The sequence below is a fragment of the Notolepis coatsorum genome, assembly GCF_963971535.1.
Source record: "Notolepis coatsorum genome assembly, chromosome: 18".
In the NCBI taxonomy this organism is placed as follows: Eukaryota; Metazoa; Chordata; class Actinopteri; order Aulopiformes; family Paralepididae; genus Notolepis; species Notolepis coatsorum.
Genome location: NC_140182.1, coordinates 37,774,068 through 37,795,273, shown reverse-complemented (window position 1 = coordinate 37,795,273; position 21,206 = coordinate 37,774,068). Strand labels below are relative to the sequence as shown.

The 21,206-nt window shown below is 45.7% G+C and overlaps 1 protein-coding gene across 1 annotated transcript in view; it reads left to right on the top strand.

Moving 5' to 3' along the window:
* cecr2 (CECR2 histone acetyl-lysine reader) overlaps positions 1-21,206 on the top strand; it is a gene marked incomplete at its 5' end in the record, with an annotated part of 141,413 nt that overhangs the window by 59,195 nt on the left and 61,012 nt on the right. Inside the window, 2 exons of the mRNA XM_084335160.1 lie at positions 10,820-10,914; positions 18,923-19,106. Coding sequence (XP_084191286.1) covers positions 10,820-10,914; positions 18,923-19,106 — 279 coding nt within the window. The remainder of the gene's footprint in view (positions 1-10,819; positions 10,915-18,922; positions 19,107-21,206) is intronic.

Genomic DNA, 21,206 nt, shown 5'->3' with positions numbered 1-21,206 from the left:
ACGCTTCTAGGCTACTGGCGCATGTCTGTGATGTAAGCAGTACGTGCGACGAGAGCCTTGACAACCCTTTCGTCATCGTTTTATGCGGTTTCACAGTTTAGATGATAGCGCAAAGGTTTATCGTTTCTAGGAATTCCACCCTGGAAGGTAGTCTCACTTTTTTGCGGTTTCACCCCGTAAAAATGCTGTTTCCGTATATAAACGAAAGGCACATCCGAATTTTTTTTTGCGGATTCACCTGCTAGCGTTTCCGTCTAAAGGTAGGTAGGTAAATAAAAATTTGAGACTAAAGTACAGAAAAAAGGTACCGTTGGGTACCGGTATCGGTTCAAATGTGAAAGGTACCCATCCCTACTACCGTCTGAAAATTTTTGTGGTTTTGACACCGCAACGTTTTCAAACTGTGGTAAACCGTGGAACCGGTAACCGGCCCATGCCTACATGTGAGATCCCAAAACTCACCCCCCCGGACAGCTCTCTTAAAGCAACACTCACATTTACATGTATTGCTACAGTACTAACTTAAAGTTTGATCCGTGGCGTGTGTGTTGGTGTGTGTGTTAACACTTTAATCGCCGGGAACGCCGTAACTCGTCTTTGCTCGCCATGCTCATTCTGTCGAAGACGCCGTAACTCGTCTTTGATATCAATATTTCAAAAATCTGTGATCGAAATCATATTTCTCCTCCGGAGACATGAGATGTACTGGTGAGCTCCACTCAACTGTCTAACGGTTCAAGAGCTTCATCTGGTGGCCGATCGGCAGATCGGCCAACAGGACGTGACGCGCCAAACAGGAAGTGCTCATCCATATTTCGTCCGGGCACTCGCGATCGTTAGCCGGACTCCATCTCAACACACTGGATAATCAATCGCTCGCCCTAACTCAATAAACAACGTTATTTGTACGTATATAGTATTATACAACCTGGAAATGGTTCATCTATATCAACATCCCATAATCGAAAACTGTCTACTCCAAGCTGATCGTCCAACAGCGCGAGGAAGATATGGTAAGATCCAGCGTTATTTTCTAACGTGTTCCATATAAACTGCTCTGATGACCATATGACCCACACTAGACTAATGATATAACGTTGCCCACGGAATTATAAACGACCCCCCGCCCATCCGGTCAATATCAGATGATGCGTAGTAACTTCTAGAAGTACCTCCAGTTGAAATTTTTCATCTGGCACCGATCGCTACCAAACTGTATTTGATCATCAATATAATGCATTTGGGGCTATAAATCAAGTTCTGGAGAAAGCTGCAGAAAACGATAAAAACATACTTATACTTTAGACCATATTTTAGTATGAATATGTGAATGAAAAAGTATAATGTTGCTACACCCTGAACAATGGATATAGGACATTGAATGGGCCATAATAATGTCAATTTAACAATAGAATTAAAAAAGTTATAGCCCTGCAAAGAAGGGGAACTTCTCCATAGACAAATAGAGCTGGCTAGGGATGGTAAATTATGAATTTAACCATGGCGATCAAAGTGTTAATAATAATAATACATTTTATTTCGAGGCACCTTTCAGAACACCCAAGGTCACCTTACAGGGCATAAAAACAAAACAAGACAGTCAAAGTAAAAAAAAAACGTGATCTTGGCAAGTGAAGTTAAAATACAAAACAAACAACAGGAAGTGGGTGTGTGTGTGTGTGTGTGTGTGTTCAGGGCTCCTGCAGAAGATCACCAGCTGCAGTGGAGTGTCCCTCACACGGTCCTTAATCAAGCGTGTTTGTTAGCTCCGGGCCACGGAGGGCTCGTCCGGCTGTACGGATGGCTGAAGAAAGTGCACCACACAACACATTAATTCCCCCTCTCCCTCTGCCATCCGAGCCGCCGAGTGGCACTTCAAAGGTGGAGCAGGGTGGTGTTAATCCAGGGGGCTGGTGGAGCTCTGCCGCGCCGGGCTCTCTCTCTCTCTCTCTCTCTCCGCCTCTCTCCGCCCGGCCCCTGGCTCTCCCCAGGCGCCGCGGCCCCCGGGTTTTTAAAGTGTGATCAAAGTGCAGCTCGTCTCTGATGGATGGGCCCTCTCTCTGTTCTCTGGCCCAAAGGCTGCCTGTCAGGGGACCGGCGAGGTGGAGGGGAGCGTGACACAGGATATCTCAGGATCACACACGCACGCACATGTGTACGCTTTAAAGTACACTCACGGATGTGCGGATACTAGTGCATACTATCGCACACACACCTGATGTTCTGTACTGATCTGGTAAAGAGATGCACACACACACAGACGCATGCATAGCTGTCCAACCAGATATTCAACACATCGTGAACAGACAGTCACTAGCTTAGGTGACCTTTAAATACAGTCACTAGCTTAGGTGACCTTTAAATATACATTCAGTCTCTTTCCTCTCTTTACCTCTCCTGCTTGGTCACAGGAGACACATGAGTCATGACACACTCTACCACTTCATTCCGTCTTACACACACACACACACACACACACACACACACACACACACACACACACACACACACACACACACACACACACACCAGGGCTCTACAGTGCGACCATATTGCTCGCATATGCCCCTAAAAATATGTGTGTGCGAACCTGAAAAATCAATTACTCGCACGTTGTGCGAATGCATATTACAGCCTCAGTCGTTCTTTTTATTTCTCCGCTGAGAATCGTTAAACTACAAGTCCCACATTGCACTCAAGCCAACGGTCCAATCACAGTAGAGTGACGTGACTGGTTTCATGGGAAATAAAGCAAATTACCAATCGGAAGCTCTCATTTTGTTTGTTTACTTCCTGAAAGACGAGCGAGCGTTTTCCGAGCAGCAGAACTCCGTGGAGTCTAGTCCGAGTACAGTCCGCTCGACTATGGGAGCACCTTTATTATAGTCTTACCAATAGCAATAGATTTTAGAACACCTAGATTTAGCGATAGCAATAGTAATATAATGTTAATGCAACAAAACGAATGCCTTGCTTTGTTAATCATAACGTTGATGCAGTAGCGTAGGGGTGGACGGTATAAACGGTATACGGTATAAACAGTATTAATTTGCTCTACGGTATGGATTTTGACTATACCGTGTAACCGGTAGGGCAGCTCTAAAATAGCAATGACGTCATGTAACCACAGCGCCGACTATTTCAATCGCATTTGCCCCTAAAAATAGATAGAATTAGTCATAGATAATAGATATGTGCAAACTGGAAAAAGTTATTTAGGAGGCTTCGCGCAGTGGGCGTGTCAACACGCAATTGTCATTTCATAATAAACGCATATCACCGCGGCGCACAGCAAGTTTCAATTTCAGTTCCTGGCATTTTTAACCAGTGGAGAAAGGTAAGGGATGTCCCTATCGTTTTTCTTATATGAATTATTCTATGTTAATAAAACATACCTGGTGATCAACTACAGTTTGCTGTAAACATTATGATATGCGTGTAGTGTTATGATAACGACAGCTGCAGCGGGTCCGTGCTGTCCCGAGTCCGTGCTGCTCCCATTGCAAACAGCGGGCTGGATGCTGGATTTTGCTAGAAGCATATGTAGCTGCAGAGCCGCAGAGCCAGCGGCGCTTTCAGGTCTGGTCACAGGCCCGCTCAACAGCGCCCCCCCACCCAACGGCTGAAAGCTGTGACCAGACCTGAAAGCGCCGCTGGCTCTGCGGCTCTGCAGCTACATATGCTTCTAGCAAAATCCAGCATCCAGCCCGCTGTTTGCAATGGGAGCAGCACGGACTCGGGACTTATTTTATTTGGAATATAATGACTTTATACGCAAAAGTAGCCTAGTTTTAAGTTAAAATATTATAAATCTACATGCCTTGAGGATGTCATTCTTTATATAGCCTGCCTATCAGGCAAAAAAAATTATTCTAACGGAAACACTGATACCGTGATATATACCGTTACCGTCTATGCTTCAAATTATACCGTGATATAAATTTTAGACCATACCGTCCACCCCTACAGTAGCGTATGTCGTTGTGTCGCACACAACAGCAAAGGTGGGCAATAGGGTCTAGCTGCAGCGCCGGACGGCCGGAGTGCAAGCAGTGTTATGTAATTGGCAGAATCAACCGTCAATCAATGGTCTACCTGACACGCAAACTCATAAACAATGTTTCTGTACTGGAGGTGTACAGTATTTCAATAGGCAACCCTGAAAGGTTTATTTTTCTAGAAGAGCAACACAGCCAAAACATAGGCATTGTATGCATAAAAGGGGCAAAAGCTAAAGTTAAGTCACTGTTACTTTTGTAGCAGTAGTTTGATTTGATAGTTTATTTGATAGGGACAGCACATGTTAATGAACATCAAGTACAAAATGTAAACATGCAGGGTTGTAGCAAGAGCTAATTTACACCAGGAGACAGCAAAACTCTTTCAATAAATAAATAGCCTGCTTAGGGTAAAAGCATGGTGACAATCAACGATAAAAACAAGAAACAAGTTACATAAACTAAATCAGATAAAAAATGATCACAGTTCTGGTTTGCCTTAAGATGCAGTTTAAGATGGGTCTTGAACATGGAGTATGTGGGGCATTCTCTAATCACAACTGGTAGGCTATTCCAGTAGTTACCACCTTTAACAGAGAACACAGTTTTAGCAAAGGTAGTATACCGAAAGGGCACCTTACAGTCCCCTCTACTGATGGCCCTGGTGGTAATGCCAGTGTCTCCTTTTTGTTCAATGTCACTGCCTTTCTTATTAGGCCTAGTTGTTGGCTACAACTTTGCCACAGTAGGCATTAATCACTTAATAGTTCAAATGTCTGTGTCCCATTCCCGTTTGCACACGCAGATACACAACACACAGTGGGCCAGTGACTTTGGTGGTATGTGCTATTGCACAGATGTGTGTCCCGTTCCCGTTTGCACATGCACGCACAGTACAAATATACATTTATTTTTGAAAAAAATAAAAACTGTTACTTGAAATATTTTCACTGTGCTCCTAAATGTTTTTGTGTGCTCCTAAATTTCTTTGTGTGCTCCTAAATTTTTTCATTTAGGAGCACATGTGCTCCTTGGGGAAAAGGTTAGCGTAGAGCCCTGCACACACACACACATAGAGCTGCCGCGGTATTGATGTTTTCCTTACCGCACAAATTTGCAAAATATTTCCTACCGCCGCGGTTAGGCCTAACAAAATTAATAGTTGGTTTCAGGTTGCCGACCGACCCTGCCGATTTAGGTGCGACCCAATATATTTTATGAGTTTTTAGAAAAAATTATAAAAAAAAATAATGTTTTTTTTTTTTTTTTTTAATAAAGTTTCATAGAAATCTTAGTCAAACATTTAGTATTATGGATATTAAACATGCTGGCAGAGTACATGCATCCATGTTGTGAACATTTTAATTAAATAAAGAAATTCCCTATCCATAGTCGCCGTGGGAAAGAATAAAATAAAAAAATAAAATAAAATAAATTCCCTACCTACCCATGGCCAAACTGACAACCAACCTGAAACCAACTATTAATTTTGTTAGGCCTTATTACCGCATGCACACAAAAAATTAAAAATAAAAGTTTTAATGCATTTTTTTTTTTTAGTAGTAGTCTACTCTTTATAGCATATAGCCTGCCTCTAGTCTAAATGTCTATCTTTAGAGGATGACTTTGCAGCATGAATATTGTTTGGGATTCGGCAAGCACGCATTAGTTATTGAAAGTGAAACACTGATTCGAAGTTTCCCCTCTGGTCGTGCGCCGTTCACTCGGTGTCGCGGGCAGGGGTGGTTACCCCCCCGACCCTTTCTTATTATTATTACTATAAAGTTACTACTTTATAATAAAGGCATTCGTTTTGTGGCATTAACATTATATAGTTATACGTTCAATAACATCAGCGTATTTACCGGACCATAGCAAGGCATATCTCAGTTTCTTTCTTTGCTCAGAGCGTGCAGAGTTGTCCCATTCTGCGGTCTGTTAATAAAGTTTTCAATCAGACAAGTGTATAGAACGAAGGGCTTTTATTATAACATTCGTTGCAGACAGTAAAATCATTGTCTCGTTTAGTACTCCTGAGGAGCGATGGTAGTCCACTCCGGCGGGGAGCTAAAGCTAACGTTATTAGCCGTATTGTGATGAGCTCTGATCAATGGCTGACATTCAGGACGTAAAAAACTGCAGGAAGCGTCCAACGTGTGACGCGTCTCTCTTTTGACCAATCAGTGGTCTGCAATGTTTCACGTGACTTTTCTGGTACCCAATAGGGTCGCTTGGAACCTCGATAGAGGAGTAGGGTATATCTGCAGAGCCGCAAGCCCAACGAGAGGAGGGTACTTTATTATTATTAGTATTCAGCCTACTCTGCGGTGGCCGTGATGTAACAGCGATACCGCGGTAATGCTGTAATCGCGGCAGTAGTCTACTCTTTATAGCATATAGCCTGCCTCTAGTCTAAATGTCTATCTTTAGAGGATGACTTTGCAGCATGAATATTGTTTGGGATTCGGCAAGCACGCATTAGTTATTGAAAGTGAAACACGGATTCGAAGTTTCCCCTATGGTCGTGCGCCGTTCACTCGGTGTCGCGGGCAGGGGTGGTTACCCCTAACCCCCCCGACCCTTTCTTATTATTATTACTATAAAGTTACTACTTTATAATAAAGGCATTCGTTTTGTGGCATTAACATTATATAGTTATACGTTCAATAACATCAGCGTATTTACCGGACCAAGGCAAGCAATACTCAATTCATATCTCAGTTCCTTTCTTTGCTCAGAGCGTGCTGAGTTGTCCCATTCTGCGGTCTGTTAATAAAGTTTTCTTCTTTTTTTTTTTTACTTTGACCAGTCACCTGGTTCTTTTAGCGTTTATCGCTTTTTCTTCGCATTCATACTTGGTCAAGTTCGACCGACAGAAGCAGGCTGAAAGGGTTCAGATGGGGGGGAAAGACACTCTGGGAAAGGCACGGCTGCCGTCCCGGATTCGAACGCGCTCAGCCCCAGATCCGCGCGAGCGCGGTTGTCCACGGCGCTGAAATAGCACTCGCGGTACGTGGTGAGCTACTGGAGCTCCCCTGTTAATAAAGTTTTCAATCAGACAAGTGTATAGAACGAAGGGCTTTTATTATAACATTCGTTGCAGACAGTAAAATCATTATGTCTCGTTTAGTACTCCTGAAGAGCGATGGTAGTCCACTCCGGCGGAGAGTTAAAGCTAACGTTATTAGCCGTGTTGTGATGAGCTGACATTCAGGACGTAAAAAACGTGTGACGCGTCTCTTCTGACCAATCAGTGGTCTGCAATGTTTCACGTGACTTTTCTGGTACCCAATAGGGTCGCTTGGAACCTCGATAGAGAAGTAGGGTATATCTGCAGAGCCGCAAGCCCAACGAGAGGAGGGTAATTTATTATTATTATTATAAAAAACAGCGGTGACGCGGTATTCAGCCTACTCTGCGGTGGCCGTGATGTAACAGCGATACCGCGGTAATGCGGTAATCGCGGCAGCTCTACGAGTGGGCCACCATTGATCAACATGCAGCGACGTGTAGCTTGCATGATGCGTGTGCAGTGCTTTGCCACACAGGTCTGAGAAGAGGACCTGCACATGATTTTACTCGTTCCCCAAACTCCTCTACATGCCCCGATCTCAAATGGTTCACGACAGTAGACATAATGCTAACGTTAGCCAGCGCCATATATCGAGTAGTACTATGACCCGGACGGGCAAGGCATACGTTTCCTGAAGTGACGTCACGGCCGTGCTAGCGTCTGATAAGCTTTTTGATTCGGCTCATTAATATGCACCTGTAGTGATGTCGGCGTTTGATAAGCTTTTTTGATTCGCGCGTGCATGTTATTCGTGCGTGGACCTTTTTAACTCTTTCGGAGTGGCATTTCCGGTGTCAAATGGAAAAAAATAAATAATGAAATTATATACCAATGATGTAAACTACCCATAATTGATCAGTAGGGTTTAACCTGGATGTTGGGCTTTAACGTGGCCCCTCCTGTAAGAGTGAACCCTCTACCATGACGTTTAACGTGGCCCCTCCTGTAAGAGCTAACCCTCTACCCTGACGTTTAACGTGGCCCCTCCTGTAAGAGTGAACCCTCTACCGTGACGTTTAACGTGGCCCCTCCTGTAAGAGCTAACCCTCTACCGTGACGTTTAACGTGGCCCCTCCTGTAAGAGCTAACCCTCTACCCTGACGTTTAACGTGGCCCCTCCTGTAAGAGCTAACCCTCTACCGTGACGTTTAACGTGGCCCCTCCTGTAAGAGCTAACCCTCTACCGTGATGTTTAACGTGGCCCCTCCTGTAAGAGTGAACCCTCTACCGTGATGTTTAACGTGGCCCCTCCTGTAAGAGCTAACCCTCTACCGTGACGTTTAACGTGGCCCCTCCTGTAAGAGCTAACCCTCTACCATGACGTTTAACGTGGCCCTTCCTGTAAGAGTGAACCCTCTACCGTGACGTTTAACGTGGCCCCTCCTGTAAGAGTGAACCCTCTACCGTGATGTTTAACGTGGCCCCTCCTGTAAGAGTGAACCCTCTACCGTGATGTTTAACGTGGCCCCTCCTGTAAGAGTGAACCCTCTACCGTGATGTTTAACGTGGCCCCTCCTGTAAGAGTGAACCCTCTACCGTGACGTTTAACGTGGCCCCTCCTGTAAGAGTGAACCCTCTACCCGGAGCTTCTTCATATTGAATTATTCCGTAGATCCATTAGAATCTGTCTCATTCACCACTTGCAAGCAGATTGATCAATAGCTTTTTAAATTGGTCGTTAAAATGTGCTCAGGGAGCCTAATGAAGCTTGCTTTCCGTTGAGTAATAGGACTTCTAGATAAGAATCGTCTCCACGCTGCCTCCTCCGGCGTGTCTCTACCCTGGCTCTTCTGAGAGGCAGGACCTGGCTAGTTTACTCTCTCTCTCCCTCTTCATCTTTCCTAACCTCAAGCAGAAACATTCATCTTACACTGTTTTTCAACCTCTCTCTCTCTCTCTCTCTCTCTCTCTCTCTCCCTCTCCCTCTCCCTCTCCCTCTCCCTCTCCCTCTCCCTCTCCCTCTCCCTCTCCCTCTCCCTCTCCCTCTCCCTCTCCCTCTCCCTCTCCCTCCCCCTCCCCCCCCCACCACCACCCCACCCCCTCCTGTTTTCACGGCGCTGACTTGTCGGCTCCTGGTTTCCGTCCCTCTCCTCTTCGCGGCCGGGAGGGAGGTGTGTACGCTGACCTCTGGTGACCCCGTGAGCTCATCGAGGTTCCTTTTGGAGAGGCGTAGAGGAGAGGAGTGAGATCACACAGTGAAACGGAACCCTCCAGGGTCCTTCCCTTCTGTCTGCTCTTCAGTTAATTCTGGATTGTCAGCCATGTTTGTTAGTTTTTTCTTCCTAGAGGTGGAGGAAGAAGGGAGGGGATTTTATATTATGCTAAGTACTAAGTAGTGGAATTGTATGCACGTGTGAGGGAGTGAGGGGCGCTCGGGCCGTGAGCGTTAGGGAGTGGTCAGCCGTGAGCTGCAGGCGGGCAGATTGTTTCTCTGCTTCTCAGTCTGAAGGGTTGCTGCTTTGCATCCTGGGAAAGGGGCTACGAGTGGAATGGACACTTGGCTGATGGAGCACTTGCATTTGCATTTTTGCCCTCAGCCTCCTGCTCCCTCTCTCCTCCTCCCCTCTCTTCTCCTCCTCCTCTCCTCTGCCTGAGGGTCTTTGGGTATCCTGGGAGGGGGGGGGGGGGGTGTAGAGCAAGGCATGCTGGGTAGTGGTGTGGTTGGTCAGTGGAGGAGAGGAGGGGTGCAACGGTGCCGTGGCTCGAGGCTCCTGCTACCTGCTGTGTCTCCTTGGTGCTTTCAGGGCTGTAGAGTTTGTTCTGCCCGTTACTGCTGTCTCTCCTTGGTGCTTTCAGGGCTGTAGAGTTTGTTCTGCCCGTTACTGCTGTCTCTCCTTGGTGCTTTCAGGGCTGTAGAGTTTGTTCTGCCCGTTACTGCCGTCTCTCCTTGGTGCTTTCAGGGCTGTAGAGTTTGTTCTGCCCGTTACTGCCGTCTCTCCTTGGTGCTTTCAGGGCTGTAGAGTTTGTTCTGCCTGTTACTGCCGTCTCTCCTTGGTGCTGTCAGGGCTGTAAGAGTTTGTTCTGGTTACTGCGGTCTCTCCTTGGTGCTGTCAGGGCTGTAGAGTTTGTTCTGCCCGTTACTGCCGTCTCTCCTTGGTGCTGTCAGGGCTGTAAGAGTTTGTTCTGCCCGTTACTGCCGCTTCATAAAACCTCAATGGGCGATGCACAAAGCCAGGCAGGAGAGAGGTCATGGCTGAACTTGAACCTCGTTTTCTCCAGCCAACCAGCCGCTGGCTAGGCAAGGAGCCCTTGTTCAGAGACTTGTGATTTCCACGCCTCTTGCTGACTGACTACTACCTCCACCAATCTACCTCGTCGACACCAACACCAGTTTTTAACCGAGCAACACCGTTTGAACACGGAGCTTACGTACACTAATCTGAAAACACTGTTCTACTCCACTTCTGTTTTGTTCAATGCATCGGTTTAGAGTTGAGATATCGCCCCTTAACCTACAGGCTATTCTGTTCCCCCGTGGCTCTTCCAATTAGCCGTTTCGATATCTACACATCAACTAAAGGTTCTCTGGTAGGAACCACTTTTTAAATTCACAACGTCCATACCATTCAACACTGAGCTATCAGTAAGCATCACTTTGGGCTCTGACTACATACAACACTGTGGCAAAATCCAAATTTGAATACACAGTGCTTACAGATATGATTGTTGTTCTCTACACCCATCTGACCTCTGACCTTTCCCCCTTGTGTGTGTGTGTGTGTGTGTGTGTGTGTGTGTGTGTGTGCAGGAGCTGGAGAAGGCCCTGTCGGAGCAGGACTTGGACTTCCTGGGTGACCTCATTGCCTGTTTGCTGCAGGGATGCTACCAGCGCAACGATATCACGTAAGTGGTTTATACTCCCTCACCACAGGGTGCCTTCCTGCCTGTATCATTACCACCTGGTGTGGTGGTGCCCGGCGGCAGCTGCAGAGTCAGACAGTAGAGCGGTCTTAAAGGGGCACTTCACCAAAAAACAATGCTTTTTTATTTTGCACATAATCTCACGGACATCCCAAAACTGTAAACTGCTCTGCACACATTTATTTAGCTTGACAATTATTGAGAGTAAATTATTTTGATTATGTCCACCGGCGATGTCATCGGGCACATTAAATCCTTGTTTTGTGTTAATTACAGCTCCATGAAATTATGTATATGGAAATTTTACAGGGGACTTCTACCTTATAATTTCATGGAGCTGTACACAACACAAAGATTCAATGTCCCCATGACTTCACTGGTGGCCATATTCAAACTCATTTACTCTCAATAACTGTCAAACTAAATGAATGTGTGCAAAACTGTTTACAGTTTTGTGATGTCCTTGAGATTATGTGCAAAACTATGTTTTTTGGCGACGTGCCCCTTTAACACTTTCAGGGCCATAAACGTATATATACCTTATTGGACGCCAACGGTTAACTAGTTCAGCGCCAGAGGTCGCTGTGGCAGGGTTTCCGTTAGAAAAAATTGTTGCCGGCCTCAGTGTCCGGTAGATTTCAATCTACCGGTCAAATGAGAGACATTCCGGTCAGAGTTTATTGAGCTTAAAAACAATTGATAGGCAAAAGAATGACAACAAAACAAAAGAATGACATCATCAAGGCATGTAGATTTATAATATTTTTACTTAAAACTAGGCTACTTTTGCGTATAAAGTCATTATATTCCAAATAAAATAAGTCCCGAGACTCGTGCTGCAGCCGACTTTAAATCAAATAGGTGTCTGTGGGCAGTCGCCCGACATTAATAAACAACAGTCTGTTATAATCACATTTTTATGAGCTAACGAATTCCGTTATATTGGACATTTGTATTAATTATATCAAGCGAAGAACTGAGAAATTTGGCAGAGAGAGACGGCAACATTATCGTGGGTTTCCGTGACGACTCTCTCCACCTCGCAACGACTTATTTGCAAAGAGTATGGCGCTGCAGAGCAGCTGATTCAGCTGTTATTGGCTCTTTTCTGGGGACCGCACAGCAGCGCCCCCCACCCAACATTGAATTGAAAATGGCTGAATTGGAGTACTGCTGGAATACTGCATTGTGCTGCTGCTGCTCCGGCTCTGCAGCTTCACAAAAGTTCGCACACCCAGCACTAAGCTCTCGCTGACAACGTCGTTGTCATTATTAGAAGCAACGAGGAAACAAATGTAATGATCGTTTCGTTCATCGCATAGGCTATTTAATTTTAGCCTATTTTAATACAATTCAAATAATCAAATTGTGCTTAGACTCAGGGAATTATTTTCACCTGACATTAAGACCGGAGAGATTAAATATGTCGGACTTCAACAGATTTTGCCGGTCAAATACCGGTAATTACCGGCTAACGGAAACGCTGCGCTGTGGGCCGTATGGCCTTGTGTGCAGGGAGAGAAATTAACTTTTTGACTCACCGGCCAGTGGCGGGTAGATGGGAAGAGTCTACCCGCCAAGCATATTTCTTACCTGCCAACATTTTTTTGATTAAAAAAAATATATATATATTTTATATAATTTTTTTTTTAAATAAAATATATATTATATAATCATACTTGTAGTTGTATTATCTGCGAGACATCGCCACCACGCAATAAGTCAAAATGCTTGCTATCTGCAAACAGCTCCACTGTCTGTGTGTATACTTGAGTAGCCTCCAGCTCCAGCAAGGATTCTCCGGCCCTGCAGCTAGACCCTATATTCAGCTAGACCCTACATTCAGCATGCAAGGATTCTCCGGCGATGCAGCTGGACCTATTTATAACGTTACCGTTCTTTTGTCAAATCACATTCAACAGCTAGAATACGCATTCAATCAATGTTATAAGACATTGATATCGGGAGCTATCTGTAGCTACTGCTAGCCCGGTAGATAACGTTAAGACAATTTAGTTTACTGGGACAGATGGATCAACGTGAGCTAGCTAAGCTAGCTAACGAGGGAACGGAGGTATTATGCACTCGAGTAGACTATTGCTGGAGCATTTGTTGATATCAGCAGCTATCAGTAGCTAGCCAGCTAGATACCGTTAGACAATGCCTCGTCATGTATTAAACTAAAAGTGAATAGTTGACTGGGTCATTGTTTAAACAGTAACGTTAGCTCTTGGAGGTCCGATATAGACTAGAGCAGATGGAAGTAAACAAGCCAAATGATAGCTTCCGATTGGTCATTTGCTTTTTTTCTCATGAAACCAGTCACGTCACTCTACTGTGATTGGACCGTTGACTTGAGTGCGATGTGGGACTTGTAGTTTTTTAACGATCTCGCGGCGGAGAAAAAAAAGACGAGCGGCTATAATCTGTACTCGCACAAGAGTATCGTTATGAACTACACGTCTACACGCCACACGGCGGGCAGCCCTCTAAGTGTCATGCGCCAAAGGTAAAAACAGACCGCCCCTGGCGGGCGGCGGGCTTTAGTTTCGGTCCCTGCTTGTGTGCCAGCACTTTAATGAATGTGGATACATGCCGGTGTTTGCAGTGCTAAAACTATATTAAATATTATACAGGGCTGTACAGTGCGAGATATATATCGCACATGCTACAGCAACATCGGTCTGTGCGATGAATGGATTTACTTCAGTAGCGTTACAATAACACTTTCGGATTACAACGAAGGCATGCTCGGATCAGGCCATGTGAGCGGATCGGAGCGTGAGCGGCGCGGGGCACGGAGCGGGCGGTTTTGACGTGAGCGAGGAGTGGGTTTTAAAATGAGTCGGCGCGACGTCCGGAGCGAGAGTTCTCCTCCGCTCCAATCCACTCCAGGCCGCTCACAGTGGTTTAACACTGTTGATGTTAATATACATGCAGTACAATGCCAAAGCAACAGATGGCGATGTACAAACATGAAGGCCATTTTCAACCAATGAGAAGGGTGAACCTGTGATATCCTGTTCAGGCTTCACTCCTCCTCCTTCACTCACTCCTGTTAGAAAAAGTATCGACGCCATTGTTGTTGTCGTTAGCTTACATGCTAACGTTAATGGCAGCGACCATAGCATTGTGGCTCGGCTAGCCTATCATCGCTTAATAGAGCTAGTGAATGGATAAACAACGTTATTTAACATTGCAGAATGGGTACAATTACAACGCGGCTCAATACAAACAATTGTTAAGGGGCCCAGGGGGTGTAGACTGTTGTAGTTTGAGCTAATTTACACCATGCTCCAAAAAAAAAAAATAAATAAAATGCCGAGCGATCTGGTGCGGGGAGCAGGGAGCGCTCGATTCAAGGTGAGCGGGGAGCGAGCGGAGAGCGACTTGGGGGCGGGGTCAACATGAGCGATTAGCGGAGCGGACCAAGCTTTAAAGAGCGAAGAGCGGATTTCTCGGCCTCGCCGATCCGCTCACGTGGCCTGGCTCGGATCAACGCAAGATTCATACCATATAGCACTTACCTTGACTAGGATGTACTGCAAAAAGAATATTCCAATTATCTGATCGCCATTCCAAGTATTGATGTCGAACGTGTTGCCAACATAATCCACCAAAGTACATGAATCAGCGGTGCTTGATTCTCCCCAATCCATGTGTTATAAACGTTACTACTGCCCGACTAGGAAAACCCGGACCGGACTTTTTAGATCGACGTACAGGCTGAGCCAGAGATATTCCAAGGATGTGCAATACTGGCCGCAAGGCGTTAGGCGGCGGTATTTGATGTTTGCGATCTCAGACCCATTCCCTAATATCAGGCTCCCTCCATGGATTATGAATGGAAATAGCTAATAAAAGAAATGACCAAAACCCGACTTTTCTTTGGGTTTGGCGCTCAAGCGATGGCGAGTTAACCCGACTTATCGCCGGTCTGGCGTCCAATGTGTTAAGGGCCATAAACGTATATATACATTTTTGGATCGTTTTCCCTTTTTTCCGATTTTAATATCCTATTCAATGTCAGGGACCTGTATGTTGCCGTTAAAAGGCATACTGGGACTCCGAGGGTGCAGTACCGGCCAGATCCTGCTAGTAGGCAGTATCGAGAGTGCAGTAAACCCTGTTCCAGACCGGGTGCTACACTCAAATGTCTCCGGTCACACTTTTCTAGTAATGGGTAGGGCTTCACTCGATCGCATTGAATCGTGTTTGGGATCCCCGATCCATATGTTGTGGTGGGTTATGTCGTGGACCAGATGGCAATCAAATAAGGACAATCTGACGTCAATTTCAGCTGCATTCATGATGAAACATAATGCCTATCATATGCATTTGATTTGGAAATAGTAGCGTGTCCAGGGACGAAACGCCAATGGTTTTAGTAGAATTCACGTTGCGCCCTATAACCAGCCTCCCAGGAATTAGCCCGGATCATTCCGAAATTATACTTATATTCACCACAGGATAATGTGTGAACGTATTCATGAAAAAAAATTATTCTTTTTTGCATCTTGAACGGAAGATATTTACTGTCAAATGACCATGGTATTGTATCCATAGCTATAATATAAAATATAGATTTAGCTCTACAAACAAGGTGACACACAGTGAAACTATGTAATGAAAACCTGGCCGTGCTAGAACAAAAATGGGGAAATTTAATGGCCCCCAAATGTGTTAAAGGGGAACTCCAACATTTTGGGAAATTAGCTTATTTAACATCTTCCCTGGAGTTAGACAAGAAGATACATACCTTTTTTTTTACCTCTTGTCATTGACCAAATTTGATATGCATGACCTTGGTGGGCTCTAGGTCAACTCCTGAAAAGGGGGTCAATGTCAGACCTTGCAATCAAAAGTTAGGGGGCGCACTGATATTATGGCAAGGGTTATTAGCCCCCTAACTTTTGATTGCAAAGTCTGACATTGACCCCCTTTTCAGGAGTTGACCTAGAGCCCACCAAGGTCATGCATATCAAGTTTGGTCAATGTCAGACCTTGCAATACACTGTAAGGCACTGTAAGGCTACGGATCTGCCTCACTTCCAGTGATGAAGCTAAGCTATGCTAACGGAGCGTCTATTCCCAAAGCTAAATGCACGCACAGAGACAAAAAAGGTATGTATCTTCTTGTCTAACTCCAGGGAAGATGTTAAATAAGCTAATTTCCCAAAATGTTGGAGTTCCCCTTTAAGGACTATGCTGGACAGGAAACATGGCTAACATGTTATTTTATTGGTCTGGGGGAAAGTTATTTGTGGTGGTCTTGCCTGATATTGCAGTCAAATATATCTTGTGTACGGCAGTCGCCAGACGTAGCCTCACTCCTCTCTCTCTCTGTGTCCGCATTTCACTCAGGTTAAAGTCGAGCTCTTCTACTGCTGTGATCCGACAGGTGTTCACAGACCGTTGAGCTCGCTGACCTCCGTTCTATCAAAGAACCGCGTCACGCTTAAGAGTCGAATCACGCTTTCATGCACACACATTGTCTGCCATGACAGCCCGTGTCATGCCAAAGTGTTGCGTGAAGAAGCACTGAACTAATTGATCTACAAGGGAAGCAACAGTTGTGATTGGAGGACCAAGAAAAGAAAGCGGGCTGGAGGTTTATTAAATTACTTAATTGGGGGAAGCAACAGTTGGGATTGGAAAATTAAGGTACGCCCACGTGTGGCGTGAATCCTGTTAAACCATTACCGCGCTGGCCAGTGTGAGACAACAGGTTTCATACTGGCCTAGTTCTTCACTTTCCCCAAGATAGAATAATGTTTAGAGGAGGCTTTAGGCAAAGTGCTGCCGGCTAACTGGACTCAGTCAATGAGATTCATTCAACCTTTATTTAAACTTGAGGGATGAGATTTCCCTCATTCACAGTGATGTCTAGTATACAACTAAAAGAGATAGAATAACACAAAGATGAAAACAAGTAATCGGCACGATAAAGTAAAGTTAAGAGACGGATAAAAACAGGAAACAAGAAAAGTAGACCAAAAGCAATTACAAAATGACATACAATGGTTATTAATCAAAGCTATAAGTTGTCCAAAGGTTGGAAGAGTATCAAACTTTAAAGCATTGAAGGACGTTTCAAGAGTATGGAGCCCTAAAAGAGAAGGCAGTTCTTCCAGAGATGGAGGCGGTGTGTGTGTGTCCTTTGTGTTAAATGTAATGTGCGTCTTTCCTAAGATGGCGCCATATTGTGTCTCCATCTGCGCCGGCTTTAGTCATAGCACTCAGGAGGAAGAACCTGCTTGCTGCTGCACCCACAGCGTTCGGGGGAATCTTGACTCACTGACGATGAGCGAGTCAGAATTTGCTCAGGGTGTGTAAATGTGGGTCGTTGTGGTGAAATCACACATTGCTACGGGGTGAGTTACCAATAAAAACAACGGCTCATCGGCCACAGAAATCCTCTTCCCCTGTGTGCGATTGATTACACCATAGGTGAGTGGGAGTGTTGGGGTTGTTATTCAGACCCAGATGGGTGTTTCATCCCTTGCAAGGCCTCCTCCTCCTCCTCCTCCTCCTCCTCCTCATAAACCACCACCAGCAGACGGCACAGTGGCACCAGTCAGCCGGTGAGCAGGGAGGCAGGAATGATCCAGTTTCTCCAGCCAGGCAGGCAGTAACGGGAGGACAACCTGCTTTATTGGACTGGACAGCCGCTGGCATCCTGGGGGTGGCTAGCCGGCACCGGCCTTTCACAGAGCTGCCCTTTTCATCCACACGCGTTAAACGCTCCGCCGGAGCGGGGGAGGGAGGGTGGTCGAGAGAGGCAGGGAAAGAAATGGGAGAGAGAGAGGGATGGGGTAGTTGGGAGGAGGGGAGGGGGTGACTGCAGCTGTGTGAAAAGTGCACACTGCTCTTTCAAGATAAGCCATTTTCCCCCCCTCTCTCTCTTTCTTCCTCTGTTCTGTAGCGCTGATGCTCCGTCTGCCCCGGGCCTTGTCTCTGCTCATCAGAGCAGGAACTGAAGGGTGCAGATTAATCGGCCAGATCTGAACCGGAACAAACATTTATTTACCAGCTCCCACTCGTAACAATGATACAAACACACGTGGATTCAAAATAACTGCTCTCTTTTTAGTCCCCCCCCCCATTCCTCCTCTCCTCCTTTCCTCAGTTTCTCCTTTCCTTCGTTCCTCCTTTCCCCCTCTCCTTCTTTCCTTCTCTCCTTTCCTCTTCTTCCTTTCTCCTCTTCCCCTTTCCTACCCTCCTTTCTTCTTCTCCTCCCTTCTTTTCTCTTCTCTTCTCTTCTTGCCTCTTCTCTTCTCTTCTCTTCTCTTCTCTTCTCTTCTCTTCTCTTCTCTTCTCTTCTCTTCTCTTCTCTTCTCTTCTCTTCTCTTCTCCTCGTCTCCTCCTCTCTTCACCATGTCCAGTGCAGCAGTGGTGTGAATAGTTTCCTAAGCTGTATTACAATGGGAGGCCAGTTGAAATTGAGACATTGTCTGTTGTCTTTTCAGAGCACACTTTCTTTTAGAACAGCGTTTACAAGTGAATGAGTTGATGATATATCTATGTTGACAGATCTCACTGGACTGAAAGAGGAATGTTCTTGTATCTTAACTAATGTACGTATTGTTGTTTTAGTCAAATCAACAACCAATCAAGTTTTTTTAATGACCTTAATTTGTATTCCATGTAGAACACATGTTCCCTTTGACATTTTGTCTTTGACGAGAGGAAACATGGAAAACAAATGGATGGTTGGTGTTGGATGATGGATTTAAATACACTAGCTATTCACTTCATTCCCTGTTGAATTCAAGGCTGTCAAACTGAAGCTGTGCCTGAATCCCTGGTACAAGTTGTACAACCAGACAACATGTTCGTTTTTACGACTCAATCATTTATTTTTGAAGATGTCATTATCTCCGACAGTTTAACGATGGAGTTGAGCAACATATGGACCTAATACACCTCTCTCTTTCTCTCTTTATCCCCGCTCTCCTCCTCCTCCTCCACCCCCCCTCCCCCCCTTCAGTCCCCAGGCTTTCAGCGGTTACCTGGACGACATCATCAACTACCGCTGGGAGCTGGAGGAGGGGAAGCCCAACCCACTGCGCCAGGGCCCCTTTGAGGAGCTGCCTCCTCGCACTCAGGTGGAGCTGCTCCACCGGCTCTGTGACTACCGGCTGGATGCCGCAGATGTCTTCGACCTGCTCAAGGTAAACCGCCAGCAGCCTGGCTAGTGGCTACGTACGTTTTTCAGAGCACTGCCAGAATGTTGCTGTTCGTGTTCAGCTGATGTTCAGTGTCACCAGCTCGGCTTCACAGGGGAATTCCACCCCAGAGCAACGTTACACTCATTTACTAGACTGAGGCATAACTGATTGATTGCTCCCTGTGTGGCCAAAGCCATCTCTGCTCAGAAACATCGGCAGCAAGATGTGCTAATTTGGCGCAGCCAGATGTCATAATGACACTTAGCTCTACCCTTGCTCAATTTGAAAGAACTACAATTGCAGAGTAACATTAATTTCCTGACCATGATAGTCTCTCTCTAGATCACCCCCCCCCCCCTCTCTCTCTCTCCGGGTAACCTCATTAGTTATAAGCTTGCTAGCTGCTAGTGTTGTCATGGGGAGAGGATAGAAGCCCTGGTGTAGAGCACACACCCAGAATGCCTTGCGGTCCGAGAAAGACCAAGTGCCATCGGCATGCTTTTAACACACACATACTATGGTCATAGACCCTCTTTGTGATTGTAACGTTATTAGAGATAGCCACTGGCATGCTAGTGCAGTGTTGTAGTCGAGTCACTAAATCTCAAGGTAGAGTCTCTCGAGTCCCCAGTGTTCGAGTCCGAGTCACCAAAGAAGAGCCTCAGTTGAGTCTGAGTCGAGTCCCCATTACCCTAGTCTGAGTCCAAGTCATCAAGGTTGAGTCCACTCTGGCAGTCAAAGAGCTGACATACAAATAAAAAAGGTCTACATTAAACATGAATGACACAGCGGTCACCGTCACAAAGGGAGTTTATTTACTTTGCGACACAATAGCCAAACAAATGCACTAGCCATCAATATCTTATGCCAAATGATTAGGGCCTATTACCAAAAAATAACGATTTATCAATTAACAAGTCGGAGTCCTCTTCTGCATCTTCCGAGTCCGAATGCAGTCAATGCTTGAGTCATCAGTGCTCAAGTCCAAGTCGAGTCACAAGTCCTGAAAATCAGTCCAGCACTCGGACTCCAGTACTACAACACTGTGCTAGTGAAATAAACTTGGTTAGCAAAGCCAAGATACATAGCATGCTGGTCGCTAACGTTACCTCTTGGTTGCGATGCTGTGTTGTATCAACTGGAACATAAAACTGTTAACGCTAGCTTGCTAATTGCAGTCAAATGGGTCTATTTTACTAGCATGAAGTGGCTATAAGTAGATAGCTAGTGGCTATAGGTAGATAGCTAGTGGCTAGGTAGATAGCTAGTGGCTATAGGTAGATGGCTAGTAAAAGTATATACCGGTACTATCATGCAACACGACTAGCCACTATCCACACAGTCAAATCAGTTTACTTTTATTAATTTCCTTGGGGAAATTCATTCTCTGCATTTGACCCACCCAACTATTTAGGAGCAGTGGTTCAGCCACACAGTGCGGTGCACGGGGACCAACTCCAGTTGTAATGCCAGTACCTTGGTCAAGGGTAATGACAGGAATGCTTTTGGTGTGGGAGGAAACCGGAGTAGCTGGAGGAAACCCACGCAAAACATAGGGAGGACATGCAAACTCCACACAGAAAAGGCAGACTTCTGGTGTTTGAACCCAGGACCTTTTTGCTGTGAGGCAACAGTGTTAGCCACTGCACCACCCTGCCGATTCCACACATTATATCCACCCTAGACTTTTAAGCGGAGATGAAGCAGGAATTTTATTACTGCAGACTTTGATTGTGCAGAATGGAGTGAGACTCGATGTAAAGATGCTTTGCACACTGAGTGGCATTTAACCCTCCCTCTCACGACTCTGCTACATGCATTCTGTTTACACCGTAACGTCAGGGAGAAACAGGACAACTGGTAATGCGAGTGACAGTGGCTCAGGAGGTACAGCAGTCGCCTCGTAATCGGAAAGGTTCCCGGTTTCATTCTGGCTCCTCCAGGCAGCGCGTCGGAAATGTCCTTGAGCAAGACACTAAACCGCTAATTGCTCCCGATAAGCAGGTTGGCACCTTGCACGATTTCCTCTGCTGTCGCCGGTGTGTGAATGGGTGAATGTGAGGCATACGATCTTTCACATTAGTAACCAATTTGACTCATTTT